The 24,209-nt window shown below is 38.9% G+C and overlaps 2 protein-coding genes across 5 annotated transcripts in view; one reads left to right on the forward strand and one right to left on the reverse strand.

Annotated features, from left to right (window-relative positions):
• Positions 1–24,209, forward strand: part of Cep83 (centrosomal protein 83) — a 104,441-nt gene that overhangs the window by 72,640 nt on the left and 7,592 nt on the right. For all 4 annotated transcript variants that reach the window (XM_028783054.1, XM_028783055.1, XM_028783057.1 and 1 more), the window contains exons 11-13: positions 7,994–8,069; positions 9,211–9,368; positions 11,495–11,624. In XM_028783054.1, coding sequence (XP_028638887.1) covers positions 7,994–8,069; positions 9,211–9,368; positions 11,495–11,624 — 364 coding nt within the window. The remainder of the gene's footprint in view (positions 1–7,993; positions 8,070–9,210; positions 9,369–11,494; positions 11,625–24,209) is intronic.
• The window catches only part of LOC114634436 (60S ribosomal protein L39-like), a 3,154-nt gene continuing 187 nt past the window's right edge, over positions 21,243–24,209 (reverse strand). The window contains exon 2 of the mRNA XM_028783034.1: positions 21,243–21,430. Within this exon, the coding sequence (XP_028638867.1) occupies positions 21,243–21,430 (188 nt within the window). The remainder of the gene's footprint in view (positions 21,431–24,209) is intronic.

Genomic DNA, 24,209 nt, shown 5'->3' on the forward strand with positions numbered 1-24,209 from the left:
TGTGTGTGTGTGTGTGTGTGTGTGTGTGTGTGTGTGTGTGTGTGTGTGTGCACACATGAGCGCAAGCCTCAGAGCTCAGAAGAGGGTATTACATACCCTGGAACTGGAGTTACAGGTGACTATGAGCTACCATAGGGGTGCTGGGAATCGAACATGGGTCCTTTGCAGGAACCACAAATGCTCTTAACCACTTAGCTATCCCTCCAGCCCCAGCATTTACCTTTATAGACAGTTTCCGCCATTTGTCTTAGCCTCAGGGTGATTGTCACCTCCTTTGCCTCATGCCTGTAGTGTACGGTCAGTTGTGTGATAACCATATGTGAAGTTAAGTGAGTACAGTTGCTCTTCAGCTGTGTGCTCTTGTGTGTGGGTTGCACTGTAATCAACCCCTTCTAAGTTGACAGTGCATTTATTACTACCGCCTAACGTCATCATACCATCTCAGTGTACTATAAAATCAGTTCCTTACCTTCATCATCACATGGATGACCAGTGCTGCCCCTGGCTATCTGTGTGAGAGCATGTCATATATATAGCAATATAGCTAGCCTGGGGACAAACCAAAATTTGAAATTTGAGATACAGTTTGTACTGAATACATACAATCTTTACATCATTGCAAATTTGAAAATTTAAACTATTGCATGTCAGGTAATATTTGATACATTTATGTATTTGTGTGCTGTGTATAGACACACATACATGCATATAGCCATTAAGGTTTTTCTTATAAAATTTAGATTTTCTTTGTACTTATTATTTGTTCATTTGATCTCTGTATGAACTAGTCAATATTAAAGTCTGATTAGTAGCATGTTTTCTGTCTATGACCCCTTGTATTGTAGGTCTGCTTCATAAAGATGACTGTTGTGCTGTTGGGACTATACTTACAGGTTATAGTTTGGTGATCAATTGTGGATTTCTTTTTATTACAAAATATCCTTTTTTGTCCTTCACTTATTTTTTATTTGAATCCTACCTTATCTGATGTCATTACTATGCATGTTTTATACAGCTTCCACTTGTCTGGCACATTTTTGTCAACTTTCTACGTTTTCTGCATTATTTTCTTTTTGTAAAATGTAGTTTCTATACAATATGTAGTTATATAGCCTAGCCTTTGGTTGTTTGATTTTTGTTTTCTTTTGGTTTTGGGGTGTGTGTGTGTGTGTGTGTGTGTGTGTGTGTGTGTGTTGAGACAGGGCTTTTCCGTGTAGCCCTGGCTGTCCTAGGACTCTCTCTGTGCACCAGGCTGTCCTCCAAATCATAAGCATCCATCTGCCTCTGCCTCCCAAGTGGCTGATTCTAAAGTCATAAATCAGTGATGTACCTAAGAGCCAGTCTCACTCGTCTTTTGCAGCTAGGTACATATGTTACTTAGCTATTATTATTATATTTGTGAGATTCTTTCTAATCTCTACCCTCCCCAAAGAAGCACCCCATATATTTTACTGTATCATGGTCTCAGTCCATTCAGAGTGTTTACTGTTTGAATTTGCACCTACTCCTCTCTCTCGCTTTCAGCTTCCGTAGCCATAGTGATAAAATGTTAGCATTCTGTTGTTAAAGACAACAATGAACTTGACCATAGTTCCTGTTTTGTTTTATTTGACAACATTTAATAAAATACGAGCCGGTTTTTATCTTTTAACTTGTCAATAGTATAAATCGTTTTCTGTTTCATTAGTCACTTTTGAGAATTTTTTATTCTTCTTGAGTTTCTCTGGTTCATTTATCATGTGTGATTGACCCTAGACATTTTAAAATAAGGACACTTTAACCATATAATATCTGACAGAAGGAGTACTTCTCAAGATTGTATAATTCTCTCCCTTTGGAATGTTATATAATTGATGTTATGTCTGATTTACTGATGTATAAATTTAATCTTACCACCTAAATCTATGTTTATTTTTCACTAAAGTAAATATAAGTGTAGCTTCTACTTAGTAGCATCTAATGGTGGGTCACAGGCTATCTGGGGATCGGGGGAGTGGGTCCTGACAGGAAAAAGTGCAAATAATGTTGAAAAAAAATCTATTATTTAAAAATGACACTACATGGTGAGTAGCTGATCTTCTGGACATCAGTGTGTGCTTTAGCCGTACCGTGTTATTATATACTAGTTTTGTTATTAAGGTGCTTTACTCACCACCAATCTGTGATAGTGCAAAGAATAATGTTTCAAACGGTATTTTGTTACGGGAGGGAGATGGCTCAGTGGGTCAAGTGCTTGCAGCACAATCATGAGGACTTGAACGTGCATCCATAGCACCGTGTAAAGACCCAAGGACAGCAGTGCGCAGACAGGCAGGCCATCAGTCTAGCCAGACTGGCAAGTCTATGGCTCAGTGAGAGACTCTACCTCATGTGCCTGCATAGACAAGTGCATGTGTATGTGCACTTGAATGTGCACACATACACATTTTATAGCTTAGAAGGCTGACTTACCACGTATTTACTCAGTTTGTTAAGTTTATAGTTACCTGTAAATTTAACCATGTAAAAATTACAGAAGGTTAAGTATGTAGTCAACTTTCCATAACAGCAACAGTGTAACCCAAACTATTACAAGACATTAAAGAGACTTTGTTTCTTCATGACTTGTAGAAAGAATAAGGATTGCACTGTTTTGTTTTTTTTTCTATGACACAAAAATGTACAACTAAACTATGAGCAGATAGAATTTATTTCCTTCTTTCTTTTTCTCCTCCTTCTCTTTCTCCTTGTTGGCTTATTTGCTATTGTTTTCTCTGTGGGACAAGCACTATATTTTCAAATGCAAAAAGGACAGTTGCTTGCCAGTTAGAGTTAGAAAAATCTAGAAAGTGGTTTGGATGTGATTCGTATACTCATCTTTGGTCCTCTCAGTGTGTCAAGGGGACTGAGACACTGACTAAGCCAGGGTATGCGCCCACTTCTCAGCACTGATAGAGAGGAGAGTGTGTTTTGATATCAGAAGTGAATAGAGGAAATTAAAGTAGTAACTATTCAATGGAACAACTTAAATGTTTAAAATAATTGCCTATAGTGATATCTTCTAAAATATAATTTGTCTTTTGCATAACTTAGTCTTCTTCATTTCGACATCATTGCTTTAAGTTTGCTTGTTTGTCTTGTTCATAGATGAATAGTGACCCTTTTGAAAATCATTCATTATGTCCTATTTTCCATTTATATCGTGAGAAGAATTATTTGTTATATGTCACCTTATCAGGAAATATAATCAGACATATAAACCAGTTCCTTTGCAATTTGGACTGCTTAGTAAGTGACAGGTAAAGGGTGTGTAGGAGCGTTTGACAGGCACAGAGACAGATTCCTGTTGCATGTTTTTGCCTGAGATGTGTTGGTTATATCAGTTCTCTAGTAATGCTTTGTTTGGTTCAGTGGCCTTATGTCTTTTCAGGATATTCCCTCTTAGGAAACAATGGCCAGTCAGTTTCCAACACTTGAGACAGGACACTTGCTTTAGAAATATAGTGTTGAGGGCACTGTCTTCCTGAGGAGGAACTATAGAGTGCTTTTCTTGCTTGTCACACTATTTGTTTTCCCTTGCTAATGGACATCAGATGAAGGCAAGATCCTTTGCCACCAAATATGGTATTGCTGATCACATTTAACTGTTTAAATCTGAGTTTAACTAAAATTTAAGAAATTAAAATTCCATTTCCTCATTCATACTGTCTACATGTTGCTCACTAGCAACATGAGGCTAGAACCTTTTCAAATTGAAACTTTCAGATGGTAATCTCCATCACCAGTGAGCATCTTATCAGATAGAACTGTTGAGCTGTTAAGAACAGGGTCTCTGTCTTTATTGTTAATGTTTCCATAACAGTTAGAACTAGACAGAACATTTATGGGCAGTCAGTAAATATCTGTTGAAAGATCAAATAGCACATCAGCTGCATGACATAGCAAACCTAGACTCTGGTCACCACACTAGAAAGGGATTTGAAACAGTTCCATCTTAATGTTATTCCCAAATTTCCAGTTAAGCTTTTCTATAGTTGAATTCTCTGTTGTAACTTGACCCTTTATCCTACTTCCTCCTTCTGCTCCCATGATTATATGTAAAATACAAAGTAATTATAGTCTATCATCCTCCAACTTATCCTTCACTTCCTAATCTCTACTACCCACTTATTAACCTTTCTCTCCCTCCTCACCTCTCCCAGGTTTCCCCACCCCACCCCTGTCTCCCTTGCTCTCCCTTTCCACCCCTCCCCCAATGCTGAGAATTAAACCTTAGGTCTTACACTGTCATACTGAGCCACACACCCAGCAAAGCTCTCCCTTGAACAGCAGTCTGATGTAGCCTCTTTTATTCTATTACCAGAAAATATTTTGCGATTCAACATTTTCTTTTAAAGCCTCTCACTGGATTCTGAAAGGGCATATAACCTCAGCCCCTTGAAGTGGAAATGATTCTTTCTTTTCCCTTCCAACAACAGATCAGCCAGGGGGACTGGTAGTGCTATCTCTTCTTGTTTTCAGATTTGACCAAGTTTGGTTGAAATGGCTTTTCTCTTGATATTTGTTGCATATAATTTATCCCAATTCTTCTTCCTTTCCCAGTTATATTCTATTAGGTAATTTTTCAACAGTCATGGAGTCTTTGGTATCATGCTCAAACTGTCCCCATGTCCTGTCCCTTGCCATTAATTGTCCGTATTATTGAACTCCCCATGTTTAGCTATGTAGCTTACTGTATCCTCACTCAAGCATTCTTTAATCTGTTTCATCATCCCAAACACCTGTCCATACCCTAGGCTTTTGTCTTCCCTTAGAACCATTCACTTTCAGTGTGTAATCATCTTCCTTTAGTTGTTTTACTCTCACCGAAGACACCGGAAGGTAGCCCTGTGCTTCTTTGCCAACTTACCTTTTGTCCTGGTTAGTTTTTTTTTTCCCCCAACTTGACACAAACTAAAATCATTCCAGAAGAAAGAACCTCAACTGAGAAACTGCCCATACCAGATTGGTCCGTGAGCCACCCTGTGTAGCATTTTCTCGATTAATGATTAATATGGGTCGGTCAACTGGTAGAGAGTGGTGTCACCAGTGGGGAGGTGGTGGTCCTGGATGCTATTAGAAAGCAGGCTGAGCAAGCCATGAAGAGTAAGCCAGTAAGCATTGATCCTCTATGGCCTCTGCATTATTTTCTTGAGTTCTTGCCCTGACTTCCCTGGATAATTGGCTGTATACACTGTAAGCTAAAAATACTCTTTGTTCATCAAGTTGGTTTTGTCATGGTGCTTATCACACCAATAGAAAGTAATCCTTAGTTCCCAAGATGAAGGGTGTTCTTAATTATGTTTTCATTAAGGTTTTGTTTCATTTATGCTCTTTACCTACAGTATATATTTAGTTTCTTTGCTTTAGACACTTATATTTGCCTTTACAGCTCAGTTCAAATTCTGCCCTTCTTACATAGCCTTCATTAATCCCCTAGAAAAAATTAACTTCATTTATGTTGTACTTTCCATTTTAATGAGACTTCTTTTGACTTGTGACACACCTTAAATCTTTAGGACCTATAGTAATCAAGAGACATACATTTTATGTCTTAATTTGTCTCTTGAAACGTCTCTATTTTTCTTGAATTATTTTGTCACTGTGATTCAAAACCATTAGTGTTTTCTTAAACCTTCATAGTACTTATAAACTAATTTTATGTTAAAGTCTATTATTTTCTAGACTAAATAGTTTAAAGCATGGAGTAATTTTCTCCTGGAAGAGAAAAAAAATCTCAAATCAGCTTTAGACTCTAAACTGGTGCTGCCTTAGTCATGTGCTCTGGAGAAGGGCTCTCCACAGCATCGTCTCTCCTCTCTACTAATAGTGAGGTTTGTTTTCATGTCTTACTAGATATTCTCTAACATTGCTTTTTCACCTTCAACTTCTTTATATAAGGCATTGTTATTTTTATTCCTATCTGTGTCATTTACTTAATGATCATTCCACAACCTTGACTTTAGGGGTTTTCTTTCTTACTGATGGATAGTCTATCTAAATTCTTGACCTCAGTGAGATACATTTAGAGCCTAAGTTTTCTTATTCCGACCCTAACCTACCATAATATTTTAAACTCATGATTTCATCATGTTCTTATAGAAAAATTCTTTATTAGGAAGGACTAATATCCACAAACATTTAGTAGAAGAGGGCCTAGGTATGTAGAGTGTTCAATGCTTGCCTAGCATGTGTGAAGCCCTGGGATAGGTTTTCCAGCAATGCCTAAAACCAGGTATAGTGATGCACTTGCCTGTAATCCCAGCATTTGCAGAGGAGGAGACAGGAGGATCAGAGGTTTATAGCCGTCTTCTGTCGGCTATGTGGCTGCATGATGAGTTGGAGATCATGATGGACTACGTGAAAAAATAGCTAAAGGCAAGAAAGATAAACATTTAATGGGGCAAATGAACACAAAACTGAGAAAGCAGGGGACAGTGAGATGACTCAGTACATAAGGGTGCTTGCTGCCAAGCCTGAGGACCTGAATTCAATCCCTGGTGTCTGCTTGGGGAAGGAGAGAACCCACTCCCATGGCTGTCACATGTACTGTGACATGTACACACACACAAATGTAAAAAGCAACATGAAAGAGTAAAAATGTAGCTGGAATTAATGAAATAAGAGTGAGCCTGATTGTGAAGAACAAGGAGAAGCGAGGCCGGCTCTTCCCTTTAGAGCCATTGTTTCTGGCCTGTTTATATGTGTAAACCTCTAAGAACTTCAGGCTTCCCACATTGTATTCATCACGGACGTCCAGAGTCACATTAGTAGTCAGTAAACAAATATTTATTGAAGCCTTAACTGTGTTTAAAGCACAGGTCTGTGCTCTTGAGTGCTGTAGCCCCAATGAGCACATTCTGACTGGGCAGGTCAGGTGGGCTAATCATACCAAGACAGAAGCACATTCCAGTTGGTTTGTATTTGAGATAAAGATTTGAAGATGTGATCAATTAAATTTTAATTAATTTTGCTTACATTTACATACATGTATTGTGTGTGCCTGGTGCCTGCCAGGGTGAGAAGAGGGCACTAGAGTTCCATCTGGTTGTAAACCAGTATGTGGGTGTCAGGAGCCAGAGCCAGGCCATCTGTAAGAGCAGCAAAGTGCTCTTAACCACTAAGCTATGCTTTCAATCCCTTTAAAAAAATATTTCACTTAAAGCTTATTTTAAACAATTAAAGAAAAAATTTGAGGATGTTATCCTCCCAAACTTAATAACATGATGTTTTTCTATAGATTAGTTGATATCACCAAAGCTGTGGCTGACTATGCTGTTATATTCTCTTCAACTGTCCATTTAGCTCAGGAATGAAAAGTTATCAGGTATTTTATAGGATGCAGGATAGTGTTCTGTGCTAGCTAGTATTCTTTTAGTTGTATAACCTTGTAAATTGAAAGCAGAATAGCAATTTGTAGAATCTGTAAGCTGTATAGGTCAGGAATGGTTTCTAAATTAGTTTCTGATGCTGTAACCACACCTTCTGAACTTGAGCACTGAAGGCTAGGTTGTAAAAGCTGTTCTCTGTGTTTATTAAAATCCTTACTACTAGCTGGGTATAGGGGTACACACCTTTAATTTCAGCACTTGGGAGGCAGATACCTGAGTTCAAGGCCAGACTGGTCTACAGATGAGTTCCAGGACAGTCTAGACTACATAGAGAAACCCTGTCTCAAAAACCAAACCAAACAAGTAAAAACTCACCACCAACAGAGCATTGCTCTTGATGTCTCCATGTAGACTTCTCTAGTTCCCACAGTAGAATTGTTGCCCCTCCACAGTCTGTACTTGTTGCTAAAGATGTAATTCGTGTTGTTTTATGTGAATATAATATCATTGCCAGGAGTCTAAATATTTAGGATTATAAATTGTGTATTGCCTTTGTCAAACAACCATTCTGTAGAATGATTGCCCAGTTCTTTGAAATAAATCAATTATTGATTCATAATTTTTTGTTTGGTTATGATTTTTAGGTTAAAACTTCAACAACAAATTGTGAATACCGAAAAAGCAGAGAAAGAAAAACTTGAAAATTCTGAACTGAAACAGGTGTGATTGTAATGCATAGTTTACTTTATTTTGTTGAGTGCTTCTTGTAAGTCTGTTTTATGTAGCTCTTGCAATTAATCATAATTAGTACATTGTAATTTGATCACCATAATTCATAATATACTGATGAAGCTGTTATGTAAAGATAAAAGTGTTTTAATTTTTTGCAGTAATTTACTAGATTTGTTTTACTTTGCTGTTTATCTAAATATATTGATATGTGGTGGCCTTTGACAAATTTTTTGTTATAGTTAACGTGACAAATATTTTGACATTCTCAATCTAAAAATTAGAAATACCCAGGTTTTTAAGGTACACATACATGTAAAAATATTCCATGATATGTTATGGGTCTTTGTTGTTTTGGTTTCTTTTCTTGTTATATCTGTCTAAAATTTAAGAGTTGTGTTTATGGGAAGAAAATTTTATTTTAGTTGAAAGAAATATTTATGTAAGTTGGATAAAACACTGAAGAGTATTTGTTTCTAAGTTCGGGTTGTTTTTTTTTTTTTTTATTTTGCTTGGAAAGTTTCTATTTCCTTAGAATATGAGTAGTGAGGATTCCATTTAGAATTTTCCCATCAGCTGACACTGCCTTGCACGTCCAATTAAGTTTGGGGACCTTAATTGAGAGAATACTGCTTGCATGTCAGCTGATACTGCTTTGTGTGTGCACTTATGGAGCCTCAAATGGCAGGCACAGTCCTCAGACCCTGGGCTCCCTGCCATCCTAAGGATGTAGAGCTGAGTTTCTTGAAGGTTGCTTAGTTTAAAAGCTGTAGCAAAGAATTAATACTTTCCATTCCTGTGTTTTGTTTTTTTAAGGTAAGTTCTACATGAAGAAATTTATTATAAAATGGAAATCTGAGACATACCATGTTATTGTGTTCTAATAATTGCATGTACTCCCCAAACCTCTTTCTACGCTCATTTAGGGATGAAAAGAAAATCAGTATCTGAATACTATATGGTATTGAAATACTTTGGTTATAGTAAGAAATGACCCCAATCCTTGCTATTTGTGATCATCTCTGCATGCCTCACCAACTGGGAGAGACATTTTTGCAGGCAGGTACTCTGCTGCCTCACATGCCTTGATAGATATCTTAGTGTCTTCCTGTTTCTCCTTTTTTCTTTTAAGCAAATCAGTCATTTGCAGATCCAAGTGACCTCACTGACACAGTCAGAGAACGACTTGCTGAATTCAAACCAAATGCTGAAGGACATGGTGGAGAGATTAAAACAAGAATGCAGAAATTTAAGAAGCCAAGCTGAAAAAGTGCAACTAGAAGTTGAAAAGTACAGTTTGCTCTTATTTTGTATACAGACTTTTTCTTTCTTTCTGCTATATGAAATATGTTTTATTGATGATTGAAACATTGAGTGTATTTGTGGGAAATTACTTTTTCCTTCTATGAAATGAACTTTTACTCCTAAATTGCTTCTAAAAATTTTAGGTATGGACAAAGGACCTTTAAAATTGTATCGGAACACAGTATTCTCAAAACTCTTAATGAAAAATCTTTACTCATTTACCAAATCAGACTATGATTTCCCAAATCTGTCTTGAAAGCCAGAGAACAGAATGATTTTGTTATGCGGTTGCTCTGTGTGTGTGTGTGTGTGTGTGTGTGTGTGTGTTACAGATACACACAGACTTCTTAGAACTAGCCCTTTGGGTTTCTCTTTTTTTTTTTTTTTTTTTGGTTTTTCGAGACAGGGTTTCTCTGTGTAGTTCTGGCTGTCCTGGAACTCACTCTGTAGACCAGGCTGGCCTCGAACTCAGAAATCCGCCTGCCTCTGCCTCCCAAGTGCTGGGATTAAAGGCGTGCGCCACCACCGCCCGGCTTGGGTTTCTCTTTTTGAAAAGTTATCTACATATTTATATTCTTTACACCTTGAAATTTTCTACTGGTAAACTGTAAACTGGTAAGGAAAATGCACTGGTTATGCTCAGGATTTTATTCTCTAGAAAATGTTGTGAGAAAATTGGGCTGGAGATGTAGTTCAGTAGACTCACCTAGCTAGTGTATACAGGCTCTGGACTTGATTTCTAGCACCACAAAAATCAATTTAAAAAAAGTAAAAAGAAACAATAAGTGTAGAATATTGTTTTATATTTGCTTTGTTTTTATGGCATGTTATTTCTATTTATCTATAGGACATTTTTCTTTCCAAATTCTTAAATAAGTCTTAATATATGAAATGTTTTCTCTGCAGTTGTTCCTATTATAAAGCTCATCTGTGTTTTATAGATGAAGTTTTATGTGTAGAAAGTCAGTTAAGAAAGATAGATCTCCATTATGTGTTCTGACATTCCAGAGGATCTAACTTATTTTCCTTTTTGAAAAGGAAAAATTTGTATCTCGTGATCCTCAAGTATTTGATTAAAATGAGCTTAAGAATTGTAATGACATACAGTATAGCTAACAGATTTAAGTAATTCAGTATTGATTTCAGATAGATAGCCATTACATTGCTCCAAATATTAAAACTGGACTAGGAGTCTAGCTCAGTAGTAGTGTTTGCTTAGCAAGTGCATGACTCTGAGTTAAATTCTCAAAGACAAAACAAAATACTGGATTTTTAAGTCAGTAGAATTTAACTTTTCTTTCAGCTAATATATTTAGAATCTGTCTGAGTAAAATGACAAGCAATCTAACATGACAGGGTTTTTTATTTTGTTTTTTAGTTACCATGGTATTGATACTAAAGTTCATATTATAGATAAGTATGCAGAATAGCTTTTAAATTATGTTATTACTGGGGTACTACTTAAAATGTCATTTATATAAAATTTATTCTACACAGAAAACATTCTGCATTAAGACTTAATATCAAGCTTGATTTTTTTTACCCCCCTTTTAGATATGGTTTACTTGTATGTACTTTGTAGCCCTGACTGTCCTGCAATTTGCTGAACAGAACAGGCTGGCCTTCAGCTCAGAGAGATCAGATTGCCCAAGCCACTGTAGTGCTGCGGTTAAAGGTGCTAGCTACCACACCAGGCATCAAGTTTGTTTTTAACTGCCTATATTAGGCACAGTTTTCATATCTTGATGTTTATAATTATTGTTTAGATTTTAAGTGCTTATTTTGTCAGTAAAAAGACATGTTTCTTTATATAACTTAAATGTTCTAAACTTCAGTTTCCTAACTTACTTAAAAGACACAACAGATGTATCTAACTGCAGAGGGTTTCGTGTAAACATAGTGTGCATGTTATTCTAAATACAGCGTCATATTCATACGACTTGCTCTGTAGCAACAATGTGAGGACATATGTGGCCACATAAGCGTCACTATAGCTGGGAAGGAGAGGCCATGCTCAGATAGGCAGGGAGCTTGAGAACACTTGCTGTAGTGCCTGTTTGATCTAAGAATTTCTGTTCAATTCTTTGGTTTGTATGTATATTCTCTGACAGGACACTGGAGGAAAAACAGATACAGTGGTTGGAAGAAAAGCACAAGCTTCATGAGCGTATCACAGACAGAGAAGAAAAGTATAATCAAGCTAAAGAGAAACTACAGCGAGCAGCAACTGCTCAGAAAAAGGCAAGTAGTTCTTAGCTACAGTGGTTTCTGTACGTGAAACTGTTTCCTAGGGTAAAATGTATAACTGGAATATTTAACTTGATATCTAAACATCACACTTTGTTTTAATTTTGCAGAGACAATTGGGAAAATCCAACTAATAGATGTATTTCTAAAATATTTTAGAGTTTTTGGTTTTTCGAGACAGGGTTTCTCTGTATAGTCCTGGCTGTCCTGGGACTCACTCTGTAGACCAGGCTGGCCTTGAACTCAGAAATCCACCTGCCTCTGCCTCCCAAGTGCTGGGATTAAAGGCGTGCACCAACACTGCCTGTATTTTTTAGAGTTAATATATATTTTCTTACAAGTGATATTTTTCAGAGCCAATCTATACAAACATGTATGGCGCATCCTTCACTAAGTTACAGTATGACTAGACTTGTTTCAATTATACTTAGAATCTGTATGTAATATTGCTTTTGTGGTTAAAGTCTGGACCAGGGATAGAGCTCATGGGTAAAAAATATCCAAAAATATCCGCCAAGTTCTAGGTTAGCCAGGGCTACATAGTGACATAGACAGGCTATATGCTTGTCTCAACAACAACAAAAGGAGTTCTTGTTTCCAACTCAGAAAATAGAGAAACCAATCTCTCCTTGCCCCAGCAGTAGGATCTTGGACTTCTCCTTGGCTTCTGAAACTCTGGCAGTCTCTACTTTGATGCTTTCTCAAGCTTGTCCTCTGTGGGCGTATGTTCACATTCGTGGAAGCAGTCCAGTACTTCATGGGATGATGTAGCCAGATGATTCATCCAGTCAGTAGTTGACAGCTTTCCCTACTACACAAGGGCTGTGGTGGACTCGCGTCAGCTGGGGCTCATTGCTGCAGTCACTCAGCAGGGATTTTCAGCAGGCTTGGCGTGTACCAAGAGACAAGCTTTTGTGTATGCAGTTGTAAGCCTTCATTCATAAGTTCTCCTCATAGTGACATTGGGTGTGGAGAAGAAAGACAATGCGAATGAAAGAAATATGCCCTAGGTATACCAGTATCTTAAGATCCGTGTATATTATTGAATAGGTTTAAATGTTCATTAATTACATAAGACATTCTTATAATACTAAAAGTAGTGTAAGATTGAGATTAGAAGGTACCATTTCTTATATAAGAAACCCAGCATTTCATACCTATAGGAAGTACATTTTTTCTCTATTATTTATTGGTCACCTATATTCCTTTCTGTCCGTGTATAAATTCTGAAAGGCTTTTAGTGTTGGTGACATTTCAGTGATTTTTTTTTTTTTTTTTTTTTTTGGTGACTCATGATGACTTAGAAATGCCAGTGTACTTCTTGTACTGTGTTTGAAGTTCAGAAACCTGAATTCAGAAATCTTTAGAAAGTCTTTGGACTGTTTGTCTTTTGCAGATAAACTTTCATGTTCTTCCAGTATTAGGAATACGTGTTGTAGAGATCAGATCCTGATTATTAAGGTTAATTTGGTTTGACTTCATTTGGAGCAAAAGTGACATCCAGTGGTGACAGAGATGATCAACTGAGAGTAGGTGTGCTAGAAAGAGGGCAGAGAGTGCCATGTTAACCCTAAGAAGGGATACTGTAGCACTAGTATAATGATGCAGTCTCTTTCTTCTTAAATACTTAACTGGTGGGTGAGAACACAGTAGCATTTCACTTTTAAACTGGTTTGTGTGGGTGGAGATGGGGGTTCAGGGGGCAGCTACACTCTGAAAGGTGTATGGAGCACTGGCACTCTATCATTCTCTGCCTCTTCCTCTGAGGCAAGGTGCCTCCAGACCTAGAGCTCGGGCCTGTTTTTGAAGCTAGGCTGGAGCCACCAAGTGCCAGTGATCGTCCTCCCTTCTCCGCTTCCCTTCATGCTGAGGATACCTGTCTGTTAGGAGATGGTTGGGATCCAGACTGCAGGTCTCTTACTCTTCACTCTGTACGTCTCTTTAGCTCCTCTTCTCACCCGTGGTTGTTTTTAAGACAGAGTATCATGTATAGACCAGCCTGGCCTTCCACTCATAGAGGTCTGGCTGCCTCTGCCTCTTAAGTGCTGGGACTAAAGTCACAACACACCATACCCAGTCCACTTTTTAAAACGTGGTATGTGAATTGTAATTTAAGTCATAGAAGATTGCTCAGTTTAATCCAGCCAATAACAGTGACCTGGAGCTATCATACCCTGTGGAACACTGTTCTGCAAACTTAATTTTAGTCAATTAAGTTGAAAATGAGGTTTTTTGTGTGTGTATGTATGTGGCGTAGAGGTAGTATTATGTATGTAAGTATATATACTTTTAGGATTTTAAGTGACCTTAGTGTGATAGCTTTTACAAATGAGGGAAGTGAAGCTTTAGGTAGGTAACCAAGATGACTACTTGACTAATTAGAATCCAAATTTGGGAATCATGGCGTAGTGTGCCTTTAATCTCAGCACTTAGGATGCTGAAGCAACAAGAGCGTGAGTTTGTTGTGCCCCAAAAGACCACCATGAAGCCAACTCTGATGATGCATTCGCACTAGGATCTTTTTATTCAAGCTCAAGCTTGGGCTCACTGCTGACCCTGACACAGCAAGGTGGGAAGGTGGAGGCCCAAGCCCAGTTTCAAGAAAGCATTTTTAGAGGCAAGCCAACAAGCTAGGGGGGGTTTCTAGCCTGGCACATATCTGATTGGGGGGGTATTATGGACTTTTGTTGCCCTTAAAATAATTGGCTGGTGCTGGGAGCCAAACCATAAACTTAACTTCTGCTTTCCTCCTGATTGGTGGTTGTTAGGAACTGAAGTGCCAGGGGCAGGCTTGTAACCTGGAAACTAGTGCTAGGCACAGGTTTGTTGGTGCAGTAACTCAAGTTCAACCTAAGGTCAGGTTCACTAAGATGGAGCCTGAGCCCAAGATCTGCTCTCTCAAGTTCAGGTCCAGCCTAGACTACTTGGGGACATATTTTTTCACAAAAAACAAGGCCAGGAGATCCAGCCTTGGCTCTATGAGACAAAGTCCCTCTCTGTCTGCTTTTACTACACTACACTGTTAGTCTAGCTTCCCACTTTCTTTGGGTCTAGATATTTTTAAAGTTTTCTCCTTAGAGTCACGGTTCATATGAGTCTGATTGTTCCTTTCAGTCAGTACCCTGGAGGTAGAGACAGAGGTAGGTGGATTGTTATGAGTTTGAGAACAGCCTGGCTGACATAGTGAGGTCCAGGCAAGCAAAGGTCACCGGGAGACTCTGTCTCAAAACAAACAAACAAACAAACAAACAAACCAAACCAGACCACTGTTCCATCTTAGTTTTTCTATCCTTAGAAATACAGTTTATAGAGATGCAACAGACTTTTAAGTTCTTTATTTAAATATCAAAACTATAACTTTCTTAGGCAGTAAGACGTAAACCATTCTATTCTAGAAGAGAAATCATGATCCTTTCAAATTTCTTACTCATGAAAAATTCTTAAACTCGAGACTAGTAACTTTGTTTTCCCTTCAGGCTAGATAAACATGCCATCTGGGTATGTTTATTCAGAATTCTAAACTTGTAAGCATAAGTCTTAACATCATTTTGAGTAAGTGTACTTAGGTAGAGCCTTTGGTGGAAATGAAATTTTGATAGGCTTATCATTTTTTTAAAATTGATTTTTGAAAAGCATGACCAGGGATCTTGAATTGGAATGTTGTTTTTGGTTGAAGATTTCCCTCTAGCTCTGTCCCTACCTTCACTGCCTAAGCATGAATATGAGGAGTGATCTCTTACTAGGAACACAATGAATTGTCTGTCTTTTTGAGGCACTTGGAATAACAGTTGGCATTTTTGTCTTAACATAAGTCTCTCTGAAGTAATTTTTGTGTTATTTTTGATACAAGGTCTTACTATGTAGTCCTGACTGGCCTGGAACTCAGAGATCCATCTGCCTCCCATATGCTGGGATTAAAGGTGTGCACCCACAGGCCCAGCCTGAAGTACTTCTTGGTGAAAAAATATTGTAAATGTTTTCCAAAACATTTCTTGAATTGTAAAATGTTTTATGAAACATGTTATATGGCCTAGCATTATACTGAGAGAGAAGCTAAACCATCCCTGCTCTGTATCCTTAATGACGACTTGAGGAAATAAGATAATGTGTAAGAAACACCTGACACTACTGTCAGCCACTCCCAGGTCACTTACATAGACATCAGTTTGAGAACCACAGAAACAAGACCTTCCTCCTTACAAAAACAAACCAGCTAGAAGACACCCCACAGGCTCCAGTGGGCAGTTCAAAACCATGGTCACAGAGTCAGCCCTACTTAAACCCAGTGGGTCACAAAACAAAAAGGTGTAAATGTGGGAAGGGACTTATAGGAGAAAGAGGGGTGGACGGGTGGGAGAGCTGAGAGAAGGTGGAGGACACAGTATTCAGAACCGTTGTATACACGTATGTTCAGAACCCGTCATATACACATATGTTCATAACCCGTCTTATACACGTATGAAATGGTCAACGAGCACATTGAAAACCTTAGCAAAAGCCAAACTGAAGACAAACTGTTTTTGTGAACTTTAAGTGAGGTATGAAACCTCAATGGAAGTTTAGAGTGTAGGAATGACAGTGAAGAGACACTATCCCCCAAAGGGCCTCCCAAGGGGGAGAAGTGGCAAAATACAGTACACTCCAGCACGGTGTGCTTGCCGTCCTGGTTACTGAGGAGGCTGGAGCAGGAAGACTGTTTGAGCTCAGGAGTTTAAAGCAAGCCTAGGCATAGTGAGACTGTCTCAAAAACAGCAGAACACAACGGAATATGCGGGTAAATAAAGAAGTGGAAGAGGTCACTTTACCTGTCAGGGTTATAGATGGACTTGGACTTGGGTGGTAGAATGAAGAGCATGGAGTGCGTAGTAGGTTGACCAAGCATATCCATGTAGACATTCCCTAGGCTCAAGCAAAGAGCCTGTGCTGGGCCCAGAAATAGGAGAGCCAGACAGGGAGATCAGTAAGTAAGTTATAGATGAATGAGGTTTCGGTTAGGATTGGGGAATAGGGGCTGGTAACAGGAAGGATGCTCATGGCTGGGTGCAGTAGTGCGAGTGCCATGGGAGCCAGAGTTGAAGGACGGTACCAAAGATGAGTGATGCCTGCTGTGGCCGAGTGCTTGCCTCTAACCCCAGTGCTGTTGGCTGCAGGGACAAGAGGCTTGCTGTGGCTTGCTGACTGTCAGCCCAGCTTAAACAACTCCTGTGACCTGCAGGTTCTGGGAGAAACACTGTCTGAAGGGAGTAAGGCAGAGAGTTGACAGCAGGACACCTGACATTCTCCTGTGCACCCCTATAGATACACACCACCCACACATACCACTTTTTAATGGGGCAAATGACCATTGAGTGTGGTTCTTGAAAAATGTTAATTGGATTTAATATTAAAGGAGAATCCCAGTTGATTCTTGTTTTTTGAGGCTTCAGCAAGGGAGTGCAACTACTTGTGTTACAGTCCTCACCTCTATATTTTGGAAACAAGATCTCATGTAGCCCAGGGTGGTGTTGAATTTTGTATGTATTCCGGGCTAGCTTGATTCTCCTGCCTTAGCTTTCTGAGTGCAGCTATGCCTAGCTATAAGTGTTGTATTACCCTATAAATGTCATATTACTCTTTGTATTGTAATGCATTCATTTGTCTTATGGAGTGATTATATTGGAATGCTAATGCAAACATCCCTACTCTAATCCACTATAACCTCTTTTACCTTGACTGCAGCTGCAAAGACTTTTTCCAAATCGTAACATTGTGGGGTGCTTTTCAGTGTCAGCAACCAATCCTCAGTTCTGTGGACACCTACTGGTCTTGCTTGATCGATTCAGTTCTGAAACTACCTGGACTAATAGTTAAATCTTTCAAGTTAAGCCGTTTAGCCCTCCAAGAATGGCTCTCCTCCAACTCTAGTGTAAACTACCCTACTGGTCACATACTGGGAGTTACTATAATTTTGTTTTGACATTTAAAACTTTGTTAGGATTCAGGAGAGCACGTTAATGGTGTGTGCTAGTTTATTATAAAAGACACCAAGAACAAGCACAGGAACAGATATATCGATGACTGTATAGGGTGTAGAGGTCCATGCTGTCTCTAGGGGAGTTATTTTGTTGGTCAACTCAGAAGCTCTCTAGATTTTGAATTTATTTGTTGAGGAGTTTTGACAGAGCTCAATTTACAGTTCCCCCTCCCTGTAGGTTAGATGACTGGACCTTAAATATCACCATGCACTCTCTTGGTCTCTGTTGACCTCCTACATCCTGAGGTTGACTTGACCCTACTTTAAGTCGCTTCATTACTGTGAGTAGGAGAGATTGAGAAGGACTTCCTACTGATTATGGGGGCGGGGGGGCAGGGGTGTACCCTTCTCACTTAAATTCCTGGGGTTTGGGGAACTCTGTGCTACTAATGAGGAAGACCAAGTAATTTTTCTTAGGGTATTATATTACACCCTCAGGTTCTAGGTGGACCTGAGCTTTGGTGGGATGTTATCCCACGGTGTTTTCACGAAGACAGTTTAGAAGCTATGTTGAGTATTTATTAAGTACATAGTATACCTCACTAGAATACGAAGGTGACCAGATTCTGTCCTAAAGAACATGAATTATAGTAGGCTGTGTGACAGGTAGGTGGAGGAGATGAATACTAAAAGTAAGCGTACAGGATTAGGGAGTAAGTGGTTTGCCCTTTACGTGATCAGGCAAGGCTGATTTGGAAACATTTGAGCAGGACTTAGAGGAAAGGATAGGAGATACCACAGAAGGTCTTGTTCCAGACAGAATAGCAAGCACAAAAGTATACAGATGGCTTGTTACGTTGAAAGAACAGGAGGAGGTACTGGTATCTAGGATAGGGAGACAGCACCAGGGCAGACGATACAGGAACTTTGGCTTTTGTTCTGAATAAAATAGGATTGCATTGAAGACTTCTGAACTGAGAATTGATAGGATCTGAACTACATTTTAGAAGAATCTCTGAGATTGCTGTATAGAAAAGCAAAAACAACAATAATTAAAAAAAAACACTCAGGGAGACAGCTTTGGAGTAGTCCATGTTAGTGATCGTGATGTCTTAGGATAGAGATCTAATGAAGGAATCTCAGTAGTCACATTTTATAAATTTGTTAAAGACAGATGTTTGAAATGGTTTTATAGTATGAAAGAGAACTCCAAGAAGATAATTTTTCCCCCAGAATAGGGTTTCTCTTTGTAACAGCTCTGGCTGTCCTGGAACTCGGTTTGTAGACCAGGCTGGTTTTTGAACTCATAGGTCCACCTGCCTCTACCTCCCATATGTTGGGATTAAAGGCGTGCACCACCACTGCTCAGCTGAAGATAAATATTTTACACTGAGCCTTTGTGAAAACAAAGTTAGTACTTACTAACATGAGAAAGACTATGAAATGGATGGGTTTGGGAGTAAAACAACCATGTAGTTTTGAGCATGACAAGTTTTAAAAACCTGTTTTTTTAAAAGAATTTAACTATTTTATGTATATCGATCGATGTTTTGCCTACATCCGTGTTTATGCACCATATGCACACAGTGTCCATAGAGGCCAGAAGTGGGGACCAGATCGTCTGGAACTGTATTTAACCAGGTTGTTTTGAGCCACCATGTGGATGCTGGGACTTGGGCCTGAATCTTCTAGAAGAGCAGCCAGTGTTCTTAATGGCAGACCCATCTATCTCTCCACTCGTGAACATGTTGACGTATTGGAAGGCTGCTGTTATTTGTACATGAGTTAAAGGCTTGTTTCTCACACAGCAATTTTCAAGTACTGTGGCTTTTAGGACATAAAGCTTGCACTGAAAACATGAAAGGAATATGGGAGTCAGCCCCTCTGCTTCGCATAGTTTCCCAGATTCCCTGATAAGTGATATGTTGTGTTAACCCTTGCCATGCTGTACCATAGCAGTGGTGATGCCTAACCTTAGGCTAGAGCTTCCAAAACTAGGAACCAGAATGGACCTTTTCTCTTTGTAAGCTGTTTACCTCAGATATCTTGTTATAGTGATATGACACTTATACATGCCAATGCATGTCCATCTTCTTTCTATATGGAGATGGTAAATTAGTTGACTTCATGACTCTAATTGACTAGAAGAGAGTAGACTGAGTTTGATAAATTAAAAGCTGGGACGCATTGGCATTTAAATGGCATTTAAAGCAGTAAAAGTCAATCAGAATAGATCTGAGCATTGAACTTAAAGGAATTTTGAAGTTTAGAAATTGAAGAGGAGAAAATGGATAATAGCCAGTATGATAGAGGAACCAAAAGACACACTTGTGCAGGTAAGCAGATGCCCCACAAGGATCACTCTGGATCAATGACATGGGTAGGCATGATGATGAGATTACATTTGTCTATCTGAGGAGTTTGATAATGAAAAGCAGCAGAGAAATTGTATTAATGGCCAAGGAGGGGTGTGGGCTTTTCTTTACGAAGGAAGAAATTATAGAATATTTCAAAAGCACAGAAAAAATGATAAAGGGAACAGTTGTAGGCAGATGAACATGAGATTCAATTTAAAGGGGGACAGGATAGTTCCTTAATCTCTTCAGCATGCTATAACAGAACATCACAAATGAAATAGCTCATGCACAGTAGAGATGTGTTCTTCACCGGTGAAGAGGCTAGAAAGTCTGTTACTTATGTGCAAGCAGATTGTGTGCCCGGTGAGGGCCCACTTTCTGGTTCTCACAAGGTGGGAGTAAAGAAGGTCCCCTTTAGTTATTTGCTAACTAGTACTTAGAATCGTTGTTTGCTTTTGGAAATGGTGGGTGAAGACAGTACTGGACATGAACCCCTATCTTGAGGAAGTCCATAGTATCCCTTATGCTGTTAATATTTTACAATCAATGCTTTTTACTCAAAATCCTGCTGGAGAACCTTCAGGTGAATCTACATCCTCATAAATTACAGAATAATGAACCCAAGTTTCTTTGTTTGTTTGTTTGTTTTCTTTTTTTTTTTTACATTTCCCAGAGTAGTTTACATAGTTTTATAGATCTCTTAATCTTTGTATTATCTATAGTAAATCTAGGACACAGTTATCCATGGTCTGTGCACATATAAATATGTGTGCATATGTGTTTATTAGGCATGCTCAACTAATGTTTACTGACGAGGGCTGCAGAGGTGACTCGCTGGCCCGCTGTTCTCCTTGGTCTTCTAGAGGACCTGAGTTCATTTTGCAGGTTCTACCTCATCTGGTGGTTCACAGACACTTCTTAGTGCAGTTCCAGGGGATCCAGTGCTTCTGGCCTCAGAAAGCATTGCACTCAGGTGCACATGCCCATATAGGAATATATATGCCTAATTAAAATAATAGGACTAAATCTTGGAAAAGATTGATAAGGTAAATTTTATATTTTATTATAACTGAAATGACTAGTAAACTGAAATGCAACTAGATTTTTTTTTTGAAAGGCTCTAAATTTTATTACTGGACAAACACCCTAATTTAGACACGAGCAAGTCTTCAGGTTAAAAATGTTGAAAAACAAAAACAAAACAAAACAAAAAACAAAAAAAAAATGTTGAAATCCATCTGGTAGGACTAATGGATGACCACAGTTCAGTATAAACCCTCAGTCTTGCCATTGTGTGGGTCCTTACAGACCCAGCTTCGTTCTCCTCCAGTGTCTTCTCTTAGAGTTGTACCTGATTTTGTTAACAGTTTTCATCCAAATCCACTGAGGAATAAGACGATTTTGGTTTTGTTTCTTGGCCAGGCATTGCTTGATCCTGGAAGTCATGTGAGAAGGTGTAGTGCGCACGGTGGCAGAGGGAAGGAGAGCAACTGGATTTTAAGATTGTATATTTACATGATTATACGGCAATTAAGTATCGTGAAATAACTGAAAGGAGTAGACCCTTTGTTAATGTAGGCTTAGAAACGTCAATCAGATGTACCCAGAGGCTATGATTATTTGAATGTTGGTTGTCCTTCCAGCCGTATTTATACATTAAGCCAGGCTTTCAGATCCCAGAATTGAGAAAGCTGAAACAGGATGGTTGCTCTGAGTTTGAGTCCAGACTGAGTTACATAGTGAGACTCCATCTTAAATAGATGATGAAATTCTGATGCACTAGGTAATCAGGGGAAGAGCTGTGTCACAGTGGCTGTGCCCCAGTGATCGATCGGGTTTGATGCCCACATTAAAGAGGCCACAAAATACTGTCTTTGTCTTTTTCTTACCTTGGTAAGATCTAGTGAGAAGGTAGCATCTGTGCGGAAGTAGGTCCTCAGCAGTGATCTTGGACTTCCCACACACCAGAATAAAGAGAAATACATTTCTATTATTCATAAATTATCCAAAATTTAAAGTATTTTGTTAAAAACAGTTTGAGCAAGACTAAGACACCATGGCATCCCCTGGAAGAACAGTATAAAATATCTCCATGAAGGTCTCCGAGAGCTGGCCAGTCATTGAAACCAGTGACCGGGGTGGAGTTCCTAGAGGGTGAGCATGGCACTTGCTTTGCTTTTCCCTCAGGGGAAATGCTGATTCCAGAAGAGAGAGCTGGGAGGCTAAGGAAGTTGAAAACGTTTGACAGCCTCACAAGCTTGCAGAGCAATAATTGGCGTCCAGACTGTGCTACAAAACAGGAATTCAGGTAAATCCTCTAGTGCTTTGGAGTGGATCTACAGATTCACTCCTGGACAAAGGTAAACCAAAAAAATCCAAGTCTGTAAATATTGAAGCAGAGCTTCAGAACTCAGTCCTTAACAGTGGCTGAAACTTAGACACATGGCTAATGTTCCTAGGTGCCTACCAGAAACAAATGCAACTCTGTTAAGGGAAATAACATTAACCATGGGTTGAAAATTATTTCTTCAAATTTATATGTGTAACTCACAGGTCTACATAAATACAAGATGGAGATAACACTATACACCCAGAGTGGTTAACATTGAATCCACAACCAGTTACTAGTGGCGACGTGGAACATCAGGAGCTCTTCCCTTCACTGCTGGTGGGGATGTGGAATGTGCCCCCACTTGCCATGTTGCTCGGCTTTGCACATTGCTATATAAATTCTTTACCCTATCTACGACATGTGTATCATATCCCAAGGGATCTTTTTACTCAAATCAGTTTGGAACATTAAGAAACAGAGAGCAGCTTTGTGCCAGTACTTTGAACCAATCAAGGAATCCTTGAGTAGGTAAATGGACAAACCGTGGGACACTCATGCAGTTTATTATTAGCAGTAAAAAAGAAGTGAATTGACAACCCACACAAAGACACAAAGTGTGTTAGTCTCCCGGAAAGATCGGAGTCTAAGTGGAATTTAGTAATGCTGAACTGTGGAACAAGTGAAAGGTCAGTGCTTGCTGGGTTTAAGATGGATGAGGACTGCCTGTGGAGAGCACTGAGGTGTGGGGCTCTGTGAGCAGAGCATGTGACTTACATGGTGCAAACCCATGGAAACAAGAAAGAGTCCTAGTGCAGCGGTACACGTTAGGAACAGTAATGTGTTCGTGTTGGCTAATCAGTTATGATGAATGCACCTTACAGCGTGAGCTGTAATACTGTCAGGTGAGTGGATGAGGCAGCAGGTGAAACTGCTCACTTTTTGTTCGGTTTTCTTGTAAATTTAAATTTCTGCAAGAGATAGTTAACAGAAATAACAATAACGGGGCTGGTGAGATGGTTCAGTGGGTAAGGCGCCTGCTGCCGTGCCCGACAACCTGAGTTTAGTCCCTGGAAGAACCAACTCATGGTTGTCCTCCGACTGCCACATGTGCTGTGACACTCCCGTACTGTCCCCACACAAAAGAAAATAAATGCAAAAACTGCAAGAGGAGGAATGCAGAAGAAAATAACAGCATTAAAAAACCAAGAGAAATAACAATATAAACAAACCCCAGAGGGGATCCAAGCAGCCTTGGGTACAGATTTTAAAAGATTGATAATTTTCAGAGACCTCAAAGGATCAATTAGACAAACAAATGTTTATCATTGATGGAAAAGTGGTTACTACTACCTATTGTATAGCTAGTAAAGTAAAAAAGAATATTATAAAAATAACTGTGCTGATTATATATTTAAATGAAAGGAATACATTCCTTGAAGAACATCTTAATGCAGCAGGTATGAGAGTAATTAGGAAATCTGAAGAGCCTTACATCTATTAAGGATAGAGAAATGAGATCCTTAATTAAAGCCTTCCACAAAGAAAATTCCTCCTTGGCTTCACTGGTAAAACCTTCTAAATAATTAAGGAAGAAATAATATTAGTTTTAATTTTCCCAGGTAAGAGAAAAGTAGAGCATCTTTATATATTTTGTGCGATTCACATCTGCTAAATTCAAAAGAGAAATTAACATCATTTAAACAGGTACAAAATTGGAAGTATTAGTAAAGAGTATTATATATTAAAATAATGTGTCTTGAGCATGTAAGTAAGGTTCATTTTAAGACTAAAACTGGATTAGCATGCAAAACTGATCAGTATAGCTGAGTGGTCTATCAACAAAGACGGCAAGCTGTGATGTTCATCTTAGTGGATGTGGAGAACTGCGGAAGAAACCAGGGACCCAGTACCTTTCACAGTAGATGCTATCACAGACC

Source organism: Grammomys surdaster, unplaced genomic scaffold, assembly GCF_004785775.1.
Source record: "Grammomys surdaster isolate TR1022 unplaced genomic scaffold, NIH_TR_1.0 958, whole genome shotgun sequence".
Classification (NCBI taxonomy): Eukaryota; Metazoa; Chordata; class Mammalia; order Rodentia; family Muridae; genus Grammomys; species Grammomys surdaster.